We start from the raw sequence: 18819 nt of genomic DNA on the forward strand, positions 1-18819 counted from the left end.
CCAATACTGTGTTATTTTATTGTCCAAAGTGCTCCAGCTTTGGCTACTGGAAGCCCTTCCTTACTTTCTGGCTCTCTGATGTTTCAGCTAATCTGGGATATTTCCTGGCCTAGTCCTAGAACCAGCTGTTTCTCCAAGAAGCTCAGTTCCTTTTATTAGAGAATGGTGTTAGAAACCAGGATCTGGATGCTTGGATTTAATAATTTCTGGTCTACAAAAACAACAATTTCATACAGTGCAACCCAATACTACCTCAGTTTTACAGCTGAGAAAACTGAAGCTGGGAGAGACTGAGTAACCTGCTCAAGGTTTTTATGCTCAAAGTGTCAAACATCAGATCTACATAAAATAAGGTTATCACTTTAAATCGACAGGCTATGAGTAAAGAATATGAATCACTGGAGCTTGTTGTCAGCTATTTTAGTTGCTCAAAGATTTTTGCTTACTCTATGTTCATAGACTGATGAAAAATAGGACAGTATTAAAAACTTAATGTCTTTCATCAATTAATTAACCAATTTTCAAGGCAATTTCAAAGCAAAAAAAGAAATACTAGTCATTTTTCCCTAGAACGAGCTGGATTTTTAAACTACATGCCTTACTCACTGTAATCACAGGAGATAAGCTCAAAATCTTATTCTTGCCCCTATTTTTTTTCCCTAAGACTGCAAACACCTATAAATTGAACTACTGATATGTTACATCATCTTTTAGCAGTTTATAAAATACAACCAAAAATCATTCAATGCTTCCTGAAGCTACTGCAGAATAAATGTACTGACAATAACACACAAAATGTTGACTTGATTAGTAAGAGACCTTAAAGGGTTAGATCAGTTTACATCCAAAGTTGCTTTTATTTTTTTGCTCAAAATGTACTCAAGATTCTATGTCTGCATATGTCAATCTTACTAATACAAACTAAAATTTACGAGAACACATATCTACAATGGATTTTTTAAAAAATCAAGATTTCCTTTCTATTACTCTAGCACAAAACTTACCAAATCATCTTACTGGAACAGCTTCAAGATTAACTGCTATTAACATACTGAAGTTAGATTTATGGAGCAATTTCCCTTTAAAAGACCAAGCTACATACAATCAAAAAAAGTTTCAAAAGAATCATTTAAAAAATTACCCATTCAAATCTTTTAGAGATATGGAAACTAAACTCTTGAGAAAAAGGTCTTGCCCAAAATCAACTGCTGGCTAATCGATGAAACAGAACTAAGATCCATTTATCTTAAGAACTAGCTTCTTTCTTCTACAATAAACTGCCCTATAGAATATACAATGAATTATGTATGTGTTTGTGTATGTATAGTAAGAATCTTTTTTTGTGGGAGGATTTTCAATTCCTCTTAATGATAAGAAATATGAGAACATAAATAAAAATGGTACTCCCACTTCTCTATTACAGTCATTTCTTTTTCAGTGAATTTAATTATTTTCAGTGCCCAATCTGCAAACTTTGAGTATCTATTACATACCAGGCACTAGAGTGTTAGAAGCTAGGGAAACAAGGAAAAAGAAAAAAGACATGGTCTCTACCCTTAAGAAAGCTCTCAGCTGTAAGTTCATAGAACCTTCCTAAAAGTCTCCTTTGTTGATTCTTCCTCATCGTGCAAACTCTAGAACAGCACTGTCCAACAGAAATATAATGAGAGTCATACAAGAGCCATGTATGTAATTTAAAATTTATCTAACAGCTACATTAAAAACAAGTATAAAGTAATATATTTTATTTAATTAATATATCTAAAATATTATCATTTCAACATGTAATCAATTTAAAAATTATTAATAAAAAAGATATTTGGCTTTTTGAGGTACTTAGTCTTCAAAGTCTGATCACATCTCAACTGAAACTAGTCACATCTCAAGGGCTCAATAGCCACATGTGGCCGGTGGCTACTATGCTGCACTGTGCAACTCTAGAAACTTACAGTGCCCCAGTGCTTAGTCTTTTGACTGGTTCTCTTCTAATATCTATACCCACTATAATGGGTATCTCAAACAATCTTACGGTTTTAAATATTGCACATTTTCTAGTGATTCCCAAATTTCTACACGGCCTAGAACTCTCTCCTGAGCTTTAGATTCATACACAACTACTTGGGCACAAACCTAACATGTCCCAAACCGAACTCTGGACTTCCAACTAGCATCCACCGCCCCTCCACACACTTAAATCTGCTCCTCTTCCAGACATCCCCATTCCAGTAAATAGCAACTCCGACCTTTCAGTTACTCAGGCCAAAAACGGAGTCAAGCTTGACCCTCTTCATCTCTCACATCCAATTTATAATTTGCATCTTTAAAATCAGTTTATTAGTTACAGTCAAAGCTTACACAGTTTACAAAATTCAGTGAGAATCTTCCTACTTCTCACAACTTCTAGTGCTGAGTTTTGCCTACTTCAAGTCACCATCATCACTCTCCTAAATTATTGCAACCACTTCTTAACTTCCTAACCATTCCCTGCACTCCTACAGTCTACTTTCCACACTGGAGTCAGAGTTTTAAAACATAAGATACTCTCCCTCCTAACCTTGAAAACCTTCAATGACTTTCTATCTCACTCGAAGTAAAAGTCAAAGTTTCTACAGCAGCTTATGAATCTATGAAGCCTGATGAGATCTGGCCCATCACTCTCTTGGTCTCATCTCTTGCTACTCTCTCCCTCATTCGTGCTACTCCAGCTACCCTAGCTTCCTTGCTGTCTCAGAATACCCAGGAACGCTTTAGGTATGACTGACGGCTTTTCCACTTGCTGTTCCCTCTACTGGGAATATTCTTAACCCAAAATTCACAGAGACTGACCCCTGGCTTCATGCCAGTCTCTGTTCAAACGTCCCCTATTAAAACTGCAATATCACTCTTTCCAGTCTCTTACTGGCCTTCCCTATCTTCCTTTCCTACTTTTTCTCCATAGGATATTTACCAGCACTTGATCTACTATGTATTTTACTTATTAATATCTTTACTGCTTTTCTTCCTCTACTAGAATAAAAATTCCTCATGGCTCTATCCCCAGTGCCTAGGATCTAGCATATAGCAGTTAATCAATAAATATTTGATGAATTAATGAACAAATTTTATCAAGTATTGCTTGGATTAAATGAGATAATGTATAAATTTATAGTATGGTCCCTAGTATATAGTAGCCACTCTTAAACATTAGTCTAATTCCTAACCACTGTGGAGCTTTCCATAAAAAAAAAAAATTTTTTTAATTGGAATTCTAAAATTTGTAAATTTTTAAAGCATTCGATCTCATTCTATCCTTTTCTTACTCTTTAAATATCTGACTAATTATTCAAAAGATAATTAAAAATATATAATAGAAATTACCTAAATTTAATAAACTGAGGTACAAATATAAAGTTACAAATATAAAATTCAGTAGGTATTATAAAACACTAACTCAGAATGCAAACTTGCTTAAAATTCACAGAAAATTAAGGTACTATTTAAGTCATCTTTACATATAAAGAACTATAATCTATGGCTCTTCCCTACATGAAAATTTAAAACATTTTCACTATGTTCAATAGGACTTCACTTTTACTTATCTATAATTTGTATCCCGCTTTCCCCTAAGAAAATTAGTATTACTCTAAAAAAACCACCGAATTTTAAAAGTCATACGTACTGTTTAACTGACAAAAACTTCAATTAAAAAAATGAACCTGGTCTGAATTTTAATACTTCTATAAAGTATTTTGTGTTTAAAGCTAAAACATCAGAATTAAAGAAGTTAAGATACTAATAAAAAGTGGTCCCTCTCCAAAACACTGAGTGCCAGAGACTTCAAATGATTCGCCCACGGGGGTCACAATGTTAGTGACTAGACCGAGACTGAAAGTTCGTAACCGTTAATGCTCACCTTTACACTTTCCACTGCACTGCAGTGCTTCTCAAATATACTAATCAACACCTTACAATCCAATCAGCTATGTTGATTGTCCCTATCCCCACTAAAAGAAGGAAGATAAAAGCATGTATCAAATGGTATACTGCAATTCAACATGAAAGTTTATATTTCAGGCAAGAAATTTAGGGAGAACAGACATCAATATGCAAAAAGGAGCAAAGTGTATGTTAGAATTGTCATGGAGATGTTATAAAGAATGCATAGAAGAAATAAGTGTAAGATGCCATGAATATGTGATTTATACTGCATTTTTCAAAAAATTAACAATTTATGGGGTTTATATGTTTTCAGAAATATGGACAATTTCACTTTATCATTGATGAGAATGACGTACCTCACATTCCATGCAGTGGTAAAGTCTGGGTTTAGAAGCAGCAGGGTGCATGTGACATCTATCAATTCTAAAATAAAGAGAGGTCATATTAAAAACAAATAGTCCTACCCTTCAAAGATTGACTTCTCCTTCCCTTAAGATCCTCTTTGTTTTATATATATCACATTATACTTACATCTCATGTCATGATAATTCTAACGATACCTTGTTCTAAGGTATCAGAGATATGAAGATTTTCCTCAAAATTTTCTTCTACTTAAAACTTTTTAAAAAGTTGACACAGAAACAACTTTACAATTAAATAATGTCTATAAATATTCAGATTAACCTATTCATTCTTTTAGTAGTTTTTGACACAAAAAAAGAAACACAATTTCTATACCACTATTCATTTAATTCCACAAATGTTTCAAAAATTGACTGTGCAAATTCTCAAATGGAAAACAAAAAATCACGTATAATCCAACTTACTTAACACAATTCATTTGCATTTCCCTGCAAAGATTATCCTTTCTTACACATTTTTACAGTTACAGCATGATAAATGCACAATTTTGTTTTATGTTTTTCATTCAATGTTACATATGCATTCTTCTATATTGCTTCAGTATGCATTTTTAACAACTGAATAACAATCTTTTAGTTTAATCTATTATCATTTATCTTATTCTTTAGGCTGTTTCCTGTTTTGTTTTTACTGTTATGGATGATATTTCTACAAGCATTTTTAAACACACTTGTCTGTGTTTAAAATAGATGAAAGAAAATAGATTATTTCCTTTGGATATACTTCCAGGAGTAGAGCTACTATGTCAAACAATATAAATATCAGTATGGCTCCTACTAAGCATTTCCAAATTGTCTTCCAAAGGGGTTGTAACCATCTATATCGCCAAGAATAACACGAGTATATTTATGGCCCTATAACTCTGACCTATATAATTATATTAAAAAAAATGAATGTGGCAGATTTAAAAAATTGTACTTCATTTCTGTTTTAATTTATATCTTTACAATTATTAACATGAACTTTTTTCATTTTGTTTACTATTTTCTATTTTCGTAAGATGAATAGTCTGTTCATATTCATTTGCTACTTATCTATCATGCTCTTGAATAAGCTCCATTAGCCTATATTTAATAAAACAAAATCAGTAATACTTAGACATACTGTCTTCATTTTACTAAAACTGAAAAAGAGAATTTTAGAGTTAAGATGATCAACCTAGGATATAATACTAAATTAAGGTAACTTCTACCAAGCTCATATTAAATGGTAAGTAAATAAAATAATAAAAATTATTAGTATTATTTAGCATTATTGTGTACCAGGCACAATATTAAGTACTTTATTTACATTATTTCATTGAATTCTCACAATCATAATCCAAGATATTTTTATTTCACTTTATAGATAGGAAAACTACTAATTTTAGTTTAAGTGTTTAGAGATTTTAAGCAATTTGTTCACAGTCACCTGATAAGTATGTGGCAATATCAGCATCTTACTACTTTTAATTGTCAATTACACCGCAATTGAAATCTCTGTCTATAATAAATAAATGGGACATTCTCAGTGTTTAAGGAAAAGATAAACTTTTAAAAATCTAAGCGTAAATACACAAAAATATGTCCCTATAGTCATCTTAAAATGTTAGTCAACAAGAAAACCAATTATTCTATTCTCAACCATCTTAATAAAAGAGATTAACATTTATTGTGAGTCTGTTACTTTCCCTTCATATGCTATGCTCCACATGAGCCAAACCCCCCCATTCTCTAAACACACTGCCCATCTGCCTATCTTCTCTTTGCTGGCTATAATTCAGATCTACCTACTTGCTATTTTCTCTGTCAGAAGTATCCTCTTATCTCCAAATTAAAAAAAAAAAAAAAAAGGCAAAAAAGCATCTTTCTTTATAAAGGCTTTCCTGACCTATTTAGCTGAAAGCAATCTTCCATCTCTATGTTCTGTGTGTATCTTTGTTAATGACTTTATATAAATATTATCCTCTTGATGAGCCTGTACATTTTTTGGACACAGGCCCTCTCTTATAGATCTTCAAACTAGCCATTCACTTACCAAATATGAAAAAAATATGGCCTCTGACCAAAAGAAATTCCATATCTACCGACATCGTAAAGGAGTGAGGTTAAGAGCACAGGCCTTAAAGCCATTCTGTCTGGGTTCAAATCTCGACGTCTCCACTTACTGACTACATAACTGAATGTCTTTGAACTTCAGTTTCCTTTTCTATAAAATGAGGATGACAACATCAAGCTTAGTATTGTAAGCAATGAGATTCATCCCATTTCTCCACAGCTCTTTGACACATAGTGAATACTCAATAAATATTTGTTCAACTAAACACCATTGCTACTTATCAGGAAATGAATATTTTCAATATAAATTAATCAAACAAGTCACAAATAATGAGGCAGTTGTTCCTATGATGAAACCATCTAAATTTCTAACCATGTAAAATAAATAATAACAGAAAACCACTTGGTTATTAAGTGGCTATATGAAATGTTTGTGCATGATGGGAGGGCCTCTGGAATTTTTTTTAAGTCCACAATTTTCCAAAATCCATTGCACTACCCAGATAACTAGATAAACTGGTGTTTAGTTTCTTGGACTCTCCTTTTCTGCATTAAAAGAAAAAATGGGCATGTGACCAACAGTAGTTCGAATGCAACTCCCTTCCCCTAGACATAAATGAAGACAAGTTCATCTTCCATGAGATACTTCTGTACAGAAGTACAAGGCAAAAACTAACACAGAAAATACCTAACTCCCTACTTTACATGGCTGTGTGAAGGGAGAGGAAGACTAATCAAAGCAACACTTCTTTTACTGGAGGGTCTCCCCCAGCAGGGTGACAGCAGCTGCTGGGCTCAGAGCCCAGCTCTACCACTAACTGGGAAGTGCTTGGGTACATCATTTAATCTTTCTGTGCCTTAGTGTCCTCCTCCCATGTAAAACAGAGCCAATAACAGTACCATCTCACAGGGGTATTAAATGAGTCATACCCATGAAGTATTAGGACAGTACCTGACACACAGCAAGCACTTGGTGGTAACTCCTGTTACAGAGCCTGTATCTCCTAGCCCAGTCCCACAAACCATACTGGGACTGGATGCCACCAGAGGGAGGAAAAGAATCTCTTGAGCTGGCTGAGCAGTGACTGCTGAACAGAGGAATACTTAACAACCTCTAAGAATCTCAGGATTTAAAACTTACCAACAGCCTTGGCCAACCACCACTAGTGCCTAGTAACACACACAGTCACAGGCCCTTCTCCCCTCCTCTTTGACCAACTGCTAACTCCTCCTGACTCAGGACTTAAGTTCAGATTGGACCTCCTTTAGGAATCATTCCAGTGAGATCCAAGAGGTGGGGGTGAAGTGAATATCAGAAATGTAGAAGGGCCAATGAAGGAGAAGTAAATAAGTTATAAATATTGGACATAAAGAATCCCTCCTGAATTACATATATTTTCCTGCTCTTCTTTCCCACTGGCTCTGGCTAACTGAGAGAAAGGAAACTAGTGTTTCTTCAGAGTCTACAACATGCCAGTCTCTGTGCTGAGTGCTTTACACAAACTAATTCATTTGATCCTCACAACAACCCTCTAAGACCTATTAGAATGCTCCACTTCTGGTGTGGAAATAGGAAGGAGTTAAGTAAATTGCCCAAAGTAACTGCTAAGTGACTTCAGTGTGCTGATGATCTAAATCCAGGTCTGTTTTCTCACCAAGCAGATGCTCTGTCCACCTTAGCATACTGCCTACAATTACTCTGCTGTCTTCGGGTAAGGACTGAACCGAAGATCTAAAGATAAACATGTATAATCAACAGCTGACTATTTCACTCTCTCTGTGTCACCAATTATATACCCTTTCTTTGCTGTCTTACCAAGATGTGAGCTACTGACATCCTTACAGTCTCTTGAAATTAAACAGATCTCTGTCCAAACACCAGAACATATACCAGCAAATAGCCATTCTCTTGTTACAAACACTCCAATATATGACTAACTCATCACATCACAAAAAGAAAATGAATCACGGCACATTATACACAAGAAAAAAGTAACCAAATTTCAGCTATAACAAGGAGAAGATAGAGAAGGATGCTACAGAAAAGTCAGAGAAAAATCAATATGCTTTCTTTGCTGCACTGCATTCTAGAAATGGCCCAAGGTGAACAGTCACCTGGTATTGGGCACTGAGTTTGACAACTATCCCTAACAGAGATATGTTTTCATGCATCTGGAAATAAATCCAAGGTCAACTTGGACTGATTAATCTCTTCCTCTAAAATACATTCAGGATACCACAAGAAGAGAGGCTTGAGGTAAAACTATGTGGTAGATACGAGAAAAGCTCTGTTTATGATAGAATATAGTTACTGAATCTATAGTCAGACCAAGCTAAAACCTTTTGTTTACCAAACTCTTGTTACTGTTGAACACATAAAAGTAATGAGTAAATAAATAAAGACAAGCCACAATCCCCCTAACAAACTCACAATTTAGATGGGGAAAATGCTGTTTAAATAATCAACTACAATAAAGTGTGGTAAGTTCTACTGTTCAAGCAGTATGAATAAGGACTCCCATAGGCGTGCAGAGGAGTAATGACTGCTTCCTAGAGCAAACAGGCTTCATGTGTGTGTCAGCAAAGACAACAATAATGACATTAGACATGAACCTGACCTCAGCAAAAGCATGGAAGTAACGGAGTAGTACAACAGCAAAGTTCAAGAAAGGAACAGTGCGGGTTGTAGCTGGAATGTATACCAAATAGCTGGAAACTCAAAGTTTTCTAGGGTTCAAATAAATAGCAAAAAAGTAGCAAAGCAAATCTGATATGTAGCACATGACACTGCCTTAACGTCTGAAGGACATGAGGAGGTTGTAGTCAACTGGAACAGGCTTGCCTCGTCAAGAAAAGCAGAGGCTATGAGCCCTAACTGCTGCTGTGCAAAAATGGATGCACCCAAGGCTTCTCATTTTTCAAGTGAAGACAGAAATCCAGATTTCCATCCTCATTTTAAAAGTTCATCCTGATTTGAAATGTTTATCCAACTAATTAAAAACAATTTTAAAAACATTATATAAAGCCAGAACGAAATATACATGTGGGCTGGCTTCAGGTTGGGGGCTGAGCGTCTACAACCTTTGATGCTGAACATAAAGCAGAAGAAAAAGCTGGTAATGTAGCCTGGAGATAGACTGTGAAGGCCCTTGGATACCATGCCAAGGAGTTTGACTCCACCTTGTCCCTATAGGCATCACGAAATAAGAGGAGCAGATATATATTTTGGAAAAGCATCTTTCAAACTATGTTTCTAAGAAGCGTTGTTTGAAATGACTGGCTAGTGGCATGATGGACTTGGATTACAGAACAGAGACTGAAAATGGAGATCAGCTATGAGGTAATATTTGTCCAGATGAGAAGTACGAAGTGGAGAGATAAGCGATAGCTCAGTGATGGACTGAGAATGGGAGCTGAGAAAAAGAGGGAGAAGTAAAAGATGACGATGGAAGGGCAGACTAGAGACAGAGTGCGGGACAGGGCACTAGGCAGTCAGGGCTCCAATGCTGAGGACTTCTCTCTTGCTTTTTGTTTTTGCCATGGATTTTTCAAAACAATTTTTCTAAAATCAGAGTTCTAAAATCAACCTTCTCCCAAACCAAATATGGCTATTACTACAGCAGAGTTTTAAAAAATATTAGTTTCTCTCTAGGTAATTAAACAGGGAGGCTGTGATGGTCTGTTCAGGTTAAACTATGGTGAAACTTGACAGGCTCTGGGGTGCACAGATTAAACATTATTAAACACTATTTCTGACAGTGAGACTGTGAGGGTATTTCCAGATGAAAGTGACATTTGAATCTCTAGACTCAGTAGATTGCTCTCCCCACTGTGGACAAACATCATCCAAAATGTTGAGGACCTGAACTGAACAAAAGGAAGAATAAGGAAGAATTCACTCTCCTTTTTTGCTTCCTTTCTGTCTGCTTGAGTTGGGACACCTCATCTTGTCTTCTCCAGCTTTCAGACTGGGATTTAAACCACTGGCTTCCCTGGTTCTCAAGCCTTCAGACTCAAACTGAATTAAATCACTGGCTTTTCTGGGTTCCCATATTGCAAAACACAGATTGTAGGACTTTTCAACCTTCATAACCATGTGAACCAATTCATCATAATGTATCTCATTTTATATATATATATATATTATATATATATATATAAATGGCCCAATATATATATATTCATTTCATGTATATAATATAGATACATACATACATATAAAGTTTCTACTGGTTGTTGCTAAGGAGAACCCTGACTAATACAGATGATTTCCAAACATGTAAAGAATTATGCACATTAGTGAGAGCATGAATCCAGTTTGGTTGAAGAAAAAAAAGTATCTCCAGAATAAAGGTCACCTGAAGTTACAGAATACATTCTTAGGGATGCCTAGGATTTTGGTATGATCAATCACACAGACATGGGCATTTCTGAAATTGTTCTTAAATTGCCAGCTTTCTTCACTTGGCTCTTATATGTACATTTTCTACAAAAAATTTTAAAAGGTATATAGTATTCTCATGAAATAACTGCTTTTCTCTAATATTTTTAATTTCTTTTCTTAGCAAGATTCTCCTTTGTGTTCTAATTGCTTCAGTTCTCAAGTTTAGCAAAATACTCTTATGTTAGTCAGTATTTGCAGGTATCATTTTTTGTCAAATCAGAAACTCACTTCCATACTTTTACCAGTAATTTAAAAAATAACCTGAGTAGTATATAACACTTCACTGAACTATACTGTCTCTGGCCACAAAAAAGTGAAATTGAAAACAACTTCCATGAGAATAGAGGTTAGGATAAAATCAAGCTGCTTCTGTACACATGCACAGTTGCATCAGAATTCAAAGCTTAGATGCCAGCTATTGGTGTAAGTGAGCTTAACCATTTGATCTTCCACCTGGGCCTCCTGGGCCTATCAAGATAAAGCTGCACAATGAGGAGATTTAGCAAAGCCTGCAGTGCACTGTCAGACAGACAAGAAATAGGGAAATGGAGAGAAGAACTTCGAAGACTGCAGGAAGAAAGTGGGCTGGACTAGCATCTGAATGGGTAAAAGGTAATAATCTGAAACAACAACCTTTGTTGTTGATATGTTAAAATTTGATATGTTAAAACTCATACTTCTCTTCTCTATTAGATCATCATCTGTCTCCCCCTCAGAGTTAGTTATGTACTGGCTCAATTACACATTTCTGTGTGCCACAACACACAATACAGCTCTGTTTGGCAAAAAATAACTTGATGGGATTCACATTGTGCTACTTTGTACCTTAACGTTGCTGAGAACCACTATGGAATGCAGAATGAAAGAGGGTCTAACAACAGATAAATGTCCTTACTTTTAAGTTTCTGCTTAAACTTACGCCTTTAGGTTTCTGCCACAAACTTACGCTGTGCCGTAAACTTAGACAAAGCCTTATAATTAAGAAATATATACCAGGGGACTAATTGAGTGAAACAATCACACAGAAAACAGAAACTATTTCACATTAAATCTTCAAATCAGACTCCCTTTTCTACTGGTCTAAACAGGGAAAAGTGCTATTAACCTATTATGGCAGTGTGTTAAAGACAATGCTGAGAGGGACACAAGGAAATTGGTATAGCTTACCTCTGGCAACATTACTCTCCACAAATAGACTGTTTCTCACTCAACTGTAAGCTTCTTGAGTAAAGGAAATAGTATTATTCACCCTTTTTATCCCTCACAATACTTGGAACAGCATCTAGTATGAGTAGGCCCTTGGTAATGGCTACTGAACTTGCAATTAAAATTCTCTAGGAAACAAAGTTCTTATTCAAAATTAGCCACCAGGCTGACTGAGCACTTTTGAAAGTACTGTTGTGTGAGATAGGGAAGGAGCCTTATAGAAACAGTTGAGAATTTGGTCTTGGATGAGTACCCTTCAAAACAGTGAGAACTCAGGTTTTACTGACTAAAAGGTAAAAAGAATTTGTGTACATGGAGGCTTAATATCACATATAGGGGGAAAACTAGGAAAAGACACTAGGTGGGATGAAGAGGGATTGTCTGATGCAGCCAAGAACTGTCTCAGAGGAGCAAAAGAAACGAAGGCTGGGATGGTTTTCTTTTGCTCATTTCAGCATAGGAACAGGACACAGAGGGCCTGAACTTAAGTGGGATTCATAGTGCAACAGCACCATCATAAACCACTGAGCTGTTTCACAGTATAACTACCACCATCACACCCCTTTGTGGTTATCTCATTTGGACCGCTACTAAATGACTTCTATTGTTCATAAAGTACTAAAGGATTATAAACTAGAGAATTAGAGCTTGTAGGGACTAGAGTCCACTTCACAGATTTTCAAACTTTTTTTAGCCATAAGATGCTTTCTTCAAATATCTTACAAATGACCCCAATACATAAAAAAATAGAATCAGAATTTCTGTTTGCAGTAGGGGGCTTGGTACTCTGTTTGAGGCACCTTCCATAGAATCATTATGGATGCAAAATTAGGAAACTAGTGATGAGTCCAATCTCCTCACTTGATAGAGAGGTTATGCAGTTGACCAGGTAGTGAATGAAAAAGCCAGAACTAGAATCCAGGAATGCCAACACCAGAGAGTGTTCTTCCCACTATATTTCATGCTGCTTCTAAAAATAAAAGAGAGTAGACTCCATACTTACCATCTTTGTTCAGCCATTGCTTTCTTGTTCTGTACAAAAGGAGCTTGTTGTGGACATATGGTAAAAGGAACTTGACACACCAGCTCTCCACACCAAGTTTGTTTTCAACCAGGACGATGGGACTCCGGTTATACCTAGCTTCAGGACATGGAATCAGGCCAATTTCATCTCTTAATATGTAAAACATAAAAATGAATTAAAGATAAGAATACCAGCCTTTTCAAAAATTTTCAAATCCTACAGGGAATTAAAAAAAAACCACACACATTTCCCTTTCTTAAAAATGTTATTTAGCTCACTCACTGGATTGGTAGAAATAATAATTTTTTAAAAGTTTGCTAATACTAATAAGAATATGGGAAAAGTATTATGTTATACTCCCTGTTGACAGGAATGAAAACTAGTCGAATCGTTGGATAGAAATTTTAAAATGTCTGTCAATTTTTTTAAGTGCATATACCCTTTGACCCAGTGATTCCACTGTTCAGAAATTATCCAATGCTGAAACATATGAATTCACTGGATATTCATGGCAACATTACAACAAAACTGGAAATACTCAAAATGTGTATCAGTAAATATAAGACTGGTAAAATAAATATGGTTCATCCATGTGATAGAGCTGTAAAACAGAATAATGAGGTAAATCTGCATACGTTGGTACGGAAAGGGTGCCAAGAAACAAACAAAAAACCAAAATGCTGAACACAGTGTATAGCACAAAGCCATTTGTACAAATTTTTAAAAAGGTATATAGATACATTAAAAATTTTCTTGGAAGGATACCAAGAACCCTTGGGGGAGAGGATTTTATTCTTATACAGTTTAAATTTTATAATTATTTTACACATTACTTCTATTTTTAAAAAATGTATTTACACTTGTGTGCTAATATGTGGAGCAAATTATCAATAAAATTACATTGTCAGTGAGACTCTTTTTTAATCCTTTATTCAGTTCTGAATTGAAAAAATGCTAATAAATATTGTTAAAACACAAAATACATTTCAGAATTTGATCATTTTCATCTATGGTGGCTTCTCTATCCCTTAATCCACTTCAACTTAAGTTAATTTACATTACAGGCATAGACTTAAACAATACATAGGGCAGCTGACTTACACAGCAAATAAATTGGCAAAAAAAAACCGTAAAAATGTTTTTGTAAAATCTGCATATATGCCTTTCAACTATAAAGAATTTACAGTTCTTCCATATGTGAAGTATTTTTGTTCAAATTGTATGTCCTTCCCTTAATTAATGAATAACCAACAAGAAACCTTTTAACAAGAGTAGCTGACATAAATAACAGTATTTTTAGAGTGTCTAAATAGATATTTTAAATGTATTTTAAAAAAACAGAATAAAGAACTGGTTTTCAGAGCTTGTGTCTAACATTATTTATTATAGAAGCCCCTTGGATTCCCGTCAAGACAGCAGGTTGGTTGATAGATGCAAAGAGGAAACTTGCTTAATTACAGGTCGTAAAAAAAGCATTCTTCTTTCGTTAGGCCACCATCACAAACTGGTGGGAGGCTGTGGAACTAAAAGAAAATGCTTCCTGGAAACTCTAAACTGGACAGCTCGAAAGTAACCTACTTTCTACTGATCACCTTATTAGTGACATAGGGATAGATCAATAAAAGAGGGTGCTGTAGGGATTGCAAGCAACTAACTATTCTTTCAAGCTGATTTAACTCCCAAGGAGATTTTGGGACCTAAGGCTTTTTGTCCTGACAACCGACTCAGCTGACTCACGGGTGTTTTGATACATCATGCCAGTAGTATCTAAACATTTTCTGAGTACTACAATGTACTGGGAATTGTGTTAGGTTCTGAAAATGCAAAAATGAATAAAACTAGGTGGTCCTAGACTACACAAAGCTGATGGTTCTGCTAGGAATTTGTGTCAGTATGTGCAATAAAATGTTAGCATTTTTCCATTCCAGTAACATAAATAAAATTCTTAGGAAGAATGTGGCAATGTTGAGAGAGCATATGAGGCCAATGACCAGTATTTCAAAATACTTATTTGTATTTGGTGATATGAAATCTGTCTAATCTAATTCACTATTAGGATAATTAGCCATATCGAGATCTATAACTGAATATATGTCTAAGTCTCTGATATTTTCTGGTGTTTAAGTGTTAACTACATAAAAAAAGAACACTTAAAAAATAAACTAGAATTATAGTAAAAAAAATAAATTCAGTGTAATTATTTCAAGAAAGTCTGTTTTCTGAGATCTAACAACCATTTATGACACTTAAATAACGGCAAAAGTCAACAATATGAATAAAAGAATAAGAAGAGTGAAAAATTCTAGTTTCTGGGTATAGCCCATGGAGAGGTGGGGTAGTTATTTAAATTCACAATGTAAAAATCTGCCTTGCTCACTATTCACACCAAAAATGAAATGCCCAACTAATTATTTGGTACCTAAATGAAAGGACAGAACCATCTGCAACAATAATTCATTGCTTTAATTGGCTACTGTTCTTCCAAGAAATAATTTTAAAAAACCAAGAATGTCTTAGATATAGTAGGGGCTCAGTAACTGCTACTGAAACTCTGATCATCACTGCACTTCAGTGGTAATATTCAAATAAAATAGTTTTCAAAGAATATTGCTTCAAAAACACTACCTCTGATTTCCTTCTAACACAGCAGGTCCAAATTCTAGCTCTGTAAATATGACATAGATATCTCTCTGTCTCTCTCTCTCTCTAGACATCTCTATCTCCTCTCAGTTGGCCTCTATAGACCTCAAATTCCTCATCTGTAAAATACAGGAACTGCACTGTATCTCTAAATAAGAGAAATGGGCTGCTAGGTCTCATCCAGGTTTCAAATTTTATGACTGAGAAACCCTACAACTATTCTCATATAAAGAGAATGAAAGTGGTCATATCAGGGAATATTAAGCACTAGGGAAGAAAAAAAAAACACTAAAAGAGAGGTAGTAGGATATAGAAACAAAAACACTCAATCTTCTAAGGTCCATGGTTCTAGTTAGTCTCCATTCTACCAGTGATCAACGTGAATTTGACTAGATACTTGCCATCAGTATCCTCATCTGAAATACAAGAATAACAATGCCTTCCCTTAGTTTACAAAGTGGGATTATATTGGACGTATTCTTCTATAATCTTTTTTCTAAAACTGACAATTCACATTAAATATTTTCCTGTATAATTCTTGTATCATTCATGGTTGTAATGAATGTGCTGTAAATATCAAATATATCTCCAGCTATTTCCTTATGAAATAGTCTTGTAAGAGAAATTTCTAACTCTTTCACTACCAGCAAATTCCATTCTTTTTTATTTTTAGGTTCCTGGTATTTAAGAAGGATACTTAAGTAAATACCTGTATTAACAACATCACAGGATTTTTAAAGACATGAAGGTTTCAATCTTCTCAAAGAGGAACTACAGTGTTCACTTTTGAGGTTACCTTTGAAGGCTGCTCCAAAGGAATAGCAACATGGAAGGAATCTACACATTTACTTAAAAAGATCATCTACAGCACGGTACACCCCCCTCAGCACTCCACTTCACAGTGGGGACCCACTGGCTTCCAGATGAAGTTCAAGGTTCACATAACACTGATAATGATCTTGTTCCTCATGTTTAGACAGCTCTTTTTGTCTGTACTTTTAAGAAACATCATCAGTCTAACTGGAGTAGGTCCATTTATTATTTATAAGACTAATATTGACCAGCTTCCTTTCAGGAAAGAAGGATGGTCCCCAAATACTAACTGAACCTTGTAATGCAGAGTGACTGAAGAGAAAACAGCCAAAGTATTCAGGAAATGGTACAAATCTTTTAAATCTAATGGTTATTTTGTGTTTTTCCCCCTCCAAATTGGAATTCTTTTCAAAATGACCAAAAAGGGAAGTCAGCAAAAAATCTAAATGAACTGACCCTTGCATATTGATAATTAACACTTTACTGGTGATTAAGATATTTCAGAGACCTCACAGGCTTTCTCAGTCCTAAAGATTACCAACTTTCTGTGTCACTGAAATTATATTACTGATTTATTTAGAACACAGCTACAAAAATTACTACCATTTACTGAGTGTTTTGTTATATGCAATGCTGTGTGTCAGGTTTTATAAACACTATTTCATTTATTAAAAGTAGAAATTTAAACTCCATTTGAGGAATGTCTTGTCTGAGTTGCCCAGCTAGTAAATGACAAGCCAAGGTTCAAATCTAAGACTGTGAAACTGCAAACCCAAACTTTTACAACTATACTATTGTCTAAATAGATAGATTAAAAATCAAGTATAAGAAGTTAATTAAGATTCTACGGTTTCCTCATAGTAGGTACAAACTATCAGGTATAAAATAAGCTACAAGAATGTATTGTACAACATGGGGAATATAGCCAATATTTTATAATAACTATAAATTGAGTATAACCTTTAAAAATTTGTGAATCACTATGTTATATACCTGTAACAGAATATTATACATCAACTATACTTCAATTTAAAAAATGATACTGTAAAATAAATACATAAATTTAAAAAAAAAAGTAAAAAGATTCTATGGTTTCCTATTCTTCAGTTCAACTTGCAGACAATCTAAAACTGCCTTCCATTAAGAGGTTTTACTCAAAAATTCTCATTGGGGCCTACCCAGTGCCTAGGAAGTATATTTTCCCTGAGCCAAATTTTATCCATGCCTCATGTCTCCATTTAATTGCTATTTCCTCAGAAAAACTATCCTGACCTTCTAATCTAAATTAGGCCTCTCTGTTATTATTCTTTTAAAATATCCTTCTTATCCTTTGGGGATCTTTTCATAATCTGTGTGCTGATCTGTTTAAACTTCCATTGGGCAGGGAAGTGGAGTGTGCTCATCAATACGCCACTCCCAGCCCTGTATACCTAGATAGCAGCACTGTATTTGTCAAATAGAGATGTTCTTTTACTGAATGCATGCATGGAATGAATGACATTAAGTCAGATAGTCAAGTACTTCCATAATATGGCCCTACTTTGTCTTTCCAATCACATTGTGCTACTTTTAGCCAATTCATTGCTCCTTGTGGAGGTCTTTGGCTCCCTCTCCAAGACTGTAAATCCTACCTTGTCTTCAAAGTACAACTCAAAAATTCACCTCCCCTAACAGCACTAGCCCAGACAAACCCAGCCTTTTAACTTCTAATAGACTCATGCAGCACTTGCTTACCATACTGCTGGTCCAACCTTTACTATAAACTGCTTTGCAGGGTTAACGTACTGTTCATACACTAAGTCTTAGGTCTCCATCTAGACCTGTGCTGTGCAATACAGTAGTCACCAGGCACATGTAACCATAATGTATAAATCAATTAAAATTCAGTACAATTTAAAATTTACTTCTTCTTTCACACCACTCACATGGCTAGAGGCTACCATATTGGACAGGACAGATGTAGAAGATTACCATCATCACAGATATTTCTGTGAGTGCCTTGAGTACAAGAACTGCATTTTATACTTCTTCCTATTCAATACTGTGAAGATGGTACCTACATAAACAGTGAGAGTTCAATAAATTTTAAATAGAATAACAAAAAAATAACTTTCTGGATAAGAGAATGCTGACATGATCCTAATTACGCTGTAAACTATCTTCCACATTACACAGGGTCTACACATTAAGCTAATGCCTGTCATTGGTTCAAGTTTTCAGTTGTTTTTCCATTAGTATTCTCTTGGAGTCAACCACACAAATAACACTTGCATGGTATTTTTCAGTTTATGAAGTGCTTCACATTCACCATTCAG

At 35.0% G+C, this 18819-nt stretch overlaps 1 protein-coding gene across 3 annotated transcripts in view; it reads right to left on the reverse strand.

Annotated features, from left to right (window-relative positions):
• PTAR1 (protein prenyltransferase alpha subunit repeat containing 1) overlaps positions 1-18819 on the reverse strand; it is a 47392-nt gene that overhangs the window by 26011 nt on the left and 2562 nt on the right. For all 3 annotated transcript variants that reach the window (XM_031449837.2, XM_031449839.2, XM_031449840.2), the window contains exons 2-3: positions 13031-13200; positions 4275-4341 (exon numbers count right to left, since the gene is read on the reverse strand). In XM_031449837.2, the coding sequence (XP_031305697.1) occupies positions 4275-4341; positions 13031-13200 (237 nt within the window). The remainder of the gene's footprint in view (positions 1-4274; positions 4342-13030; positions 13201-18819) is intronic.

Source organism: Camelus dromedarius, chromosome 10 (genome assembly GCF_036321535.1).
Source record: "Camelus dromedarius isolate mCamDro1 chromosome 10, mCamDro1.pat, whole genome shotgun sequence".
In the NCBI taxonomy this organism is placed as follows: domain Eukaryota; kingdom Metazoa; phylum Chordata; class Mammalia; order Artiodactyla; family Camelidae; genus Camelus; species Camelus dromedarius.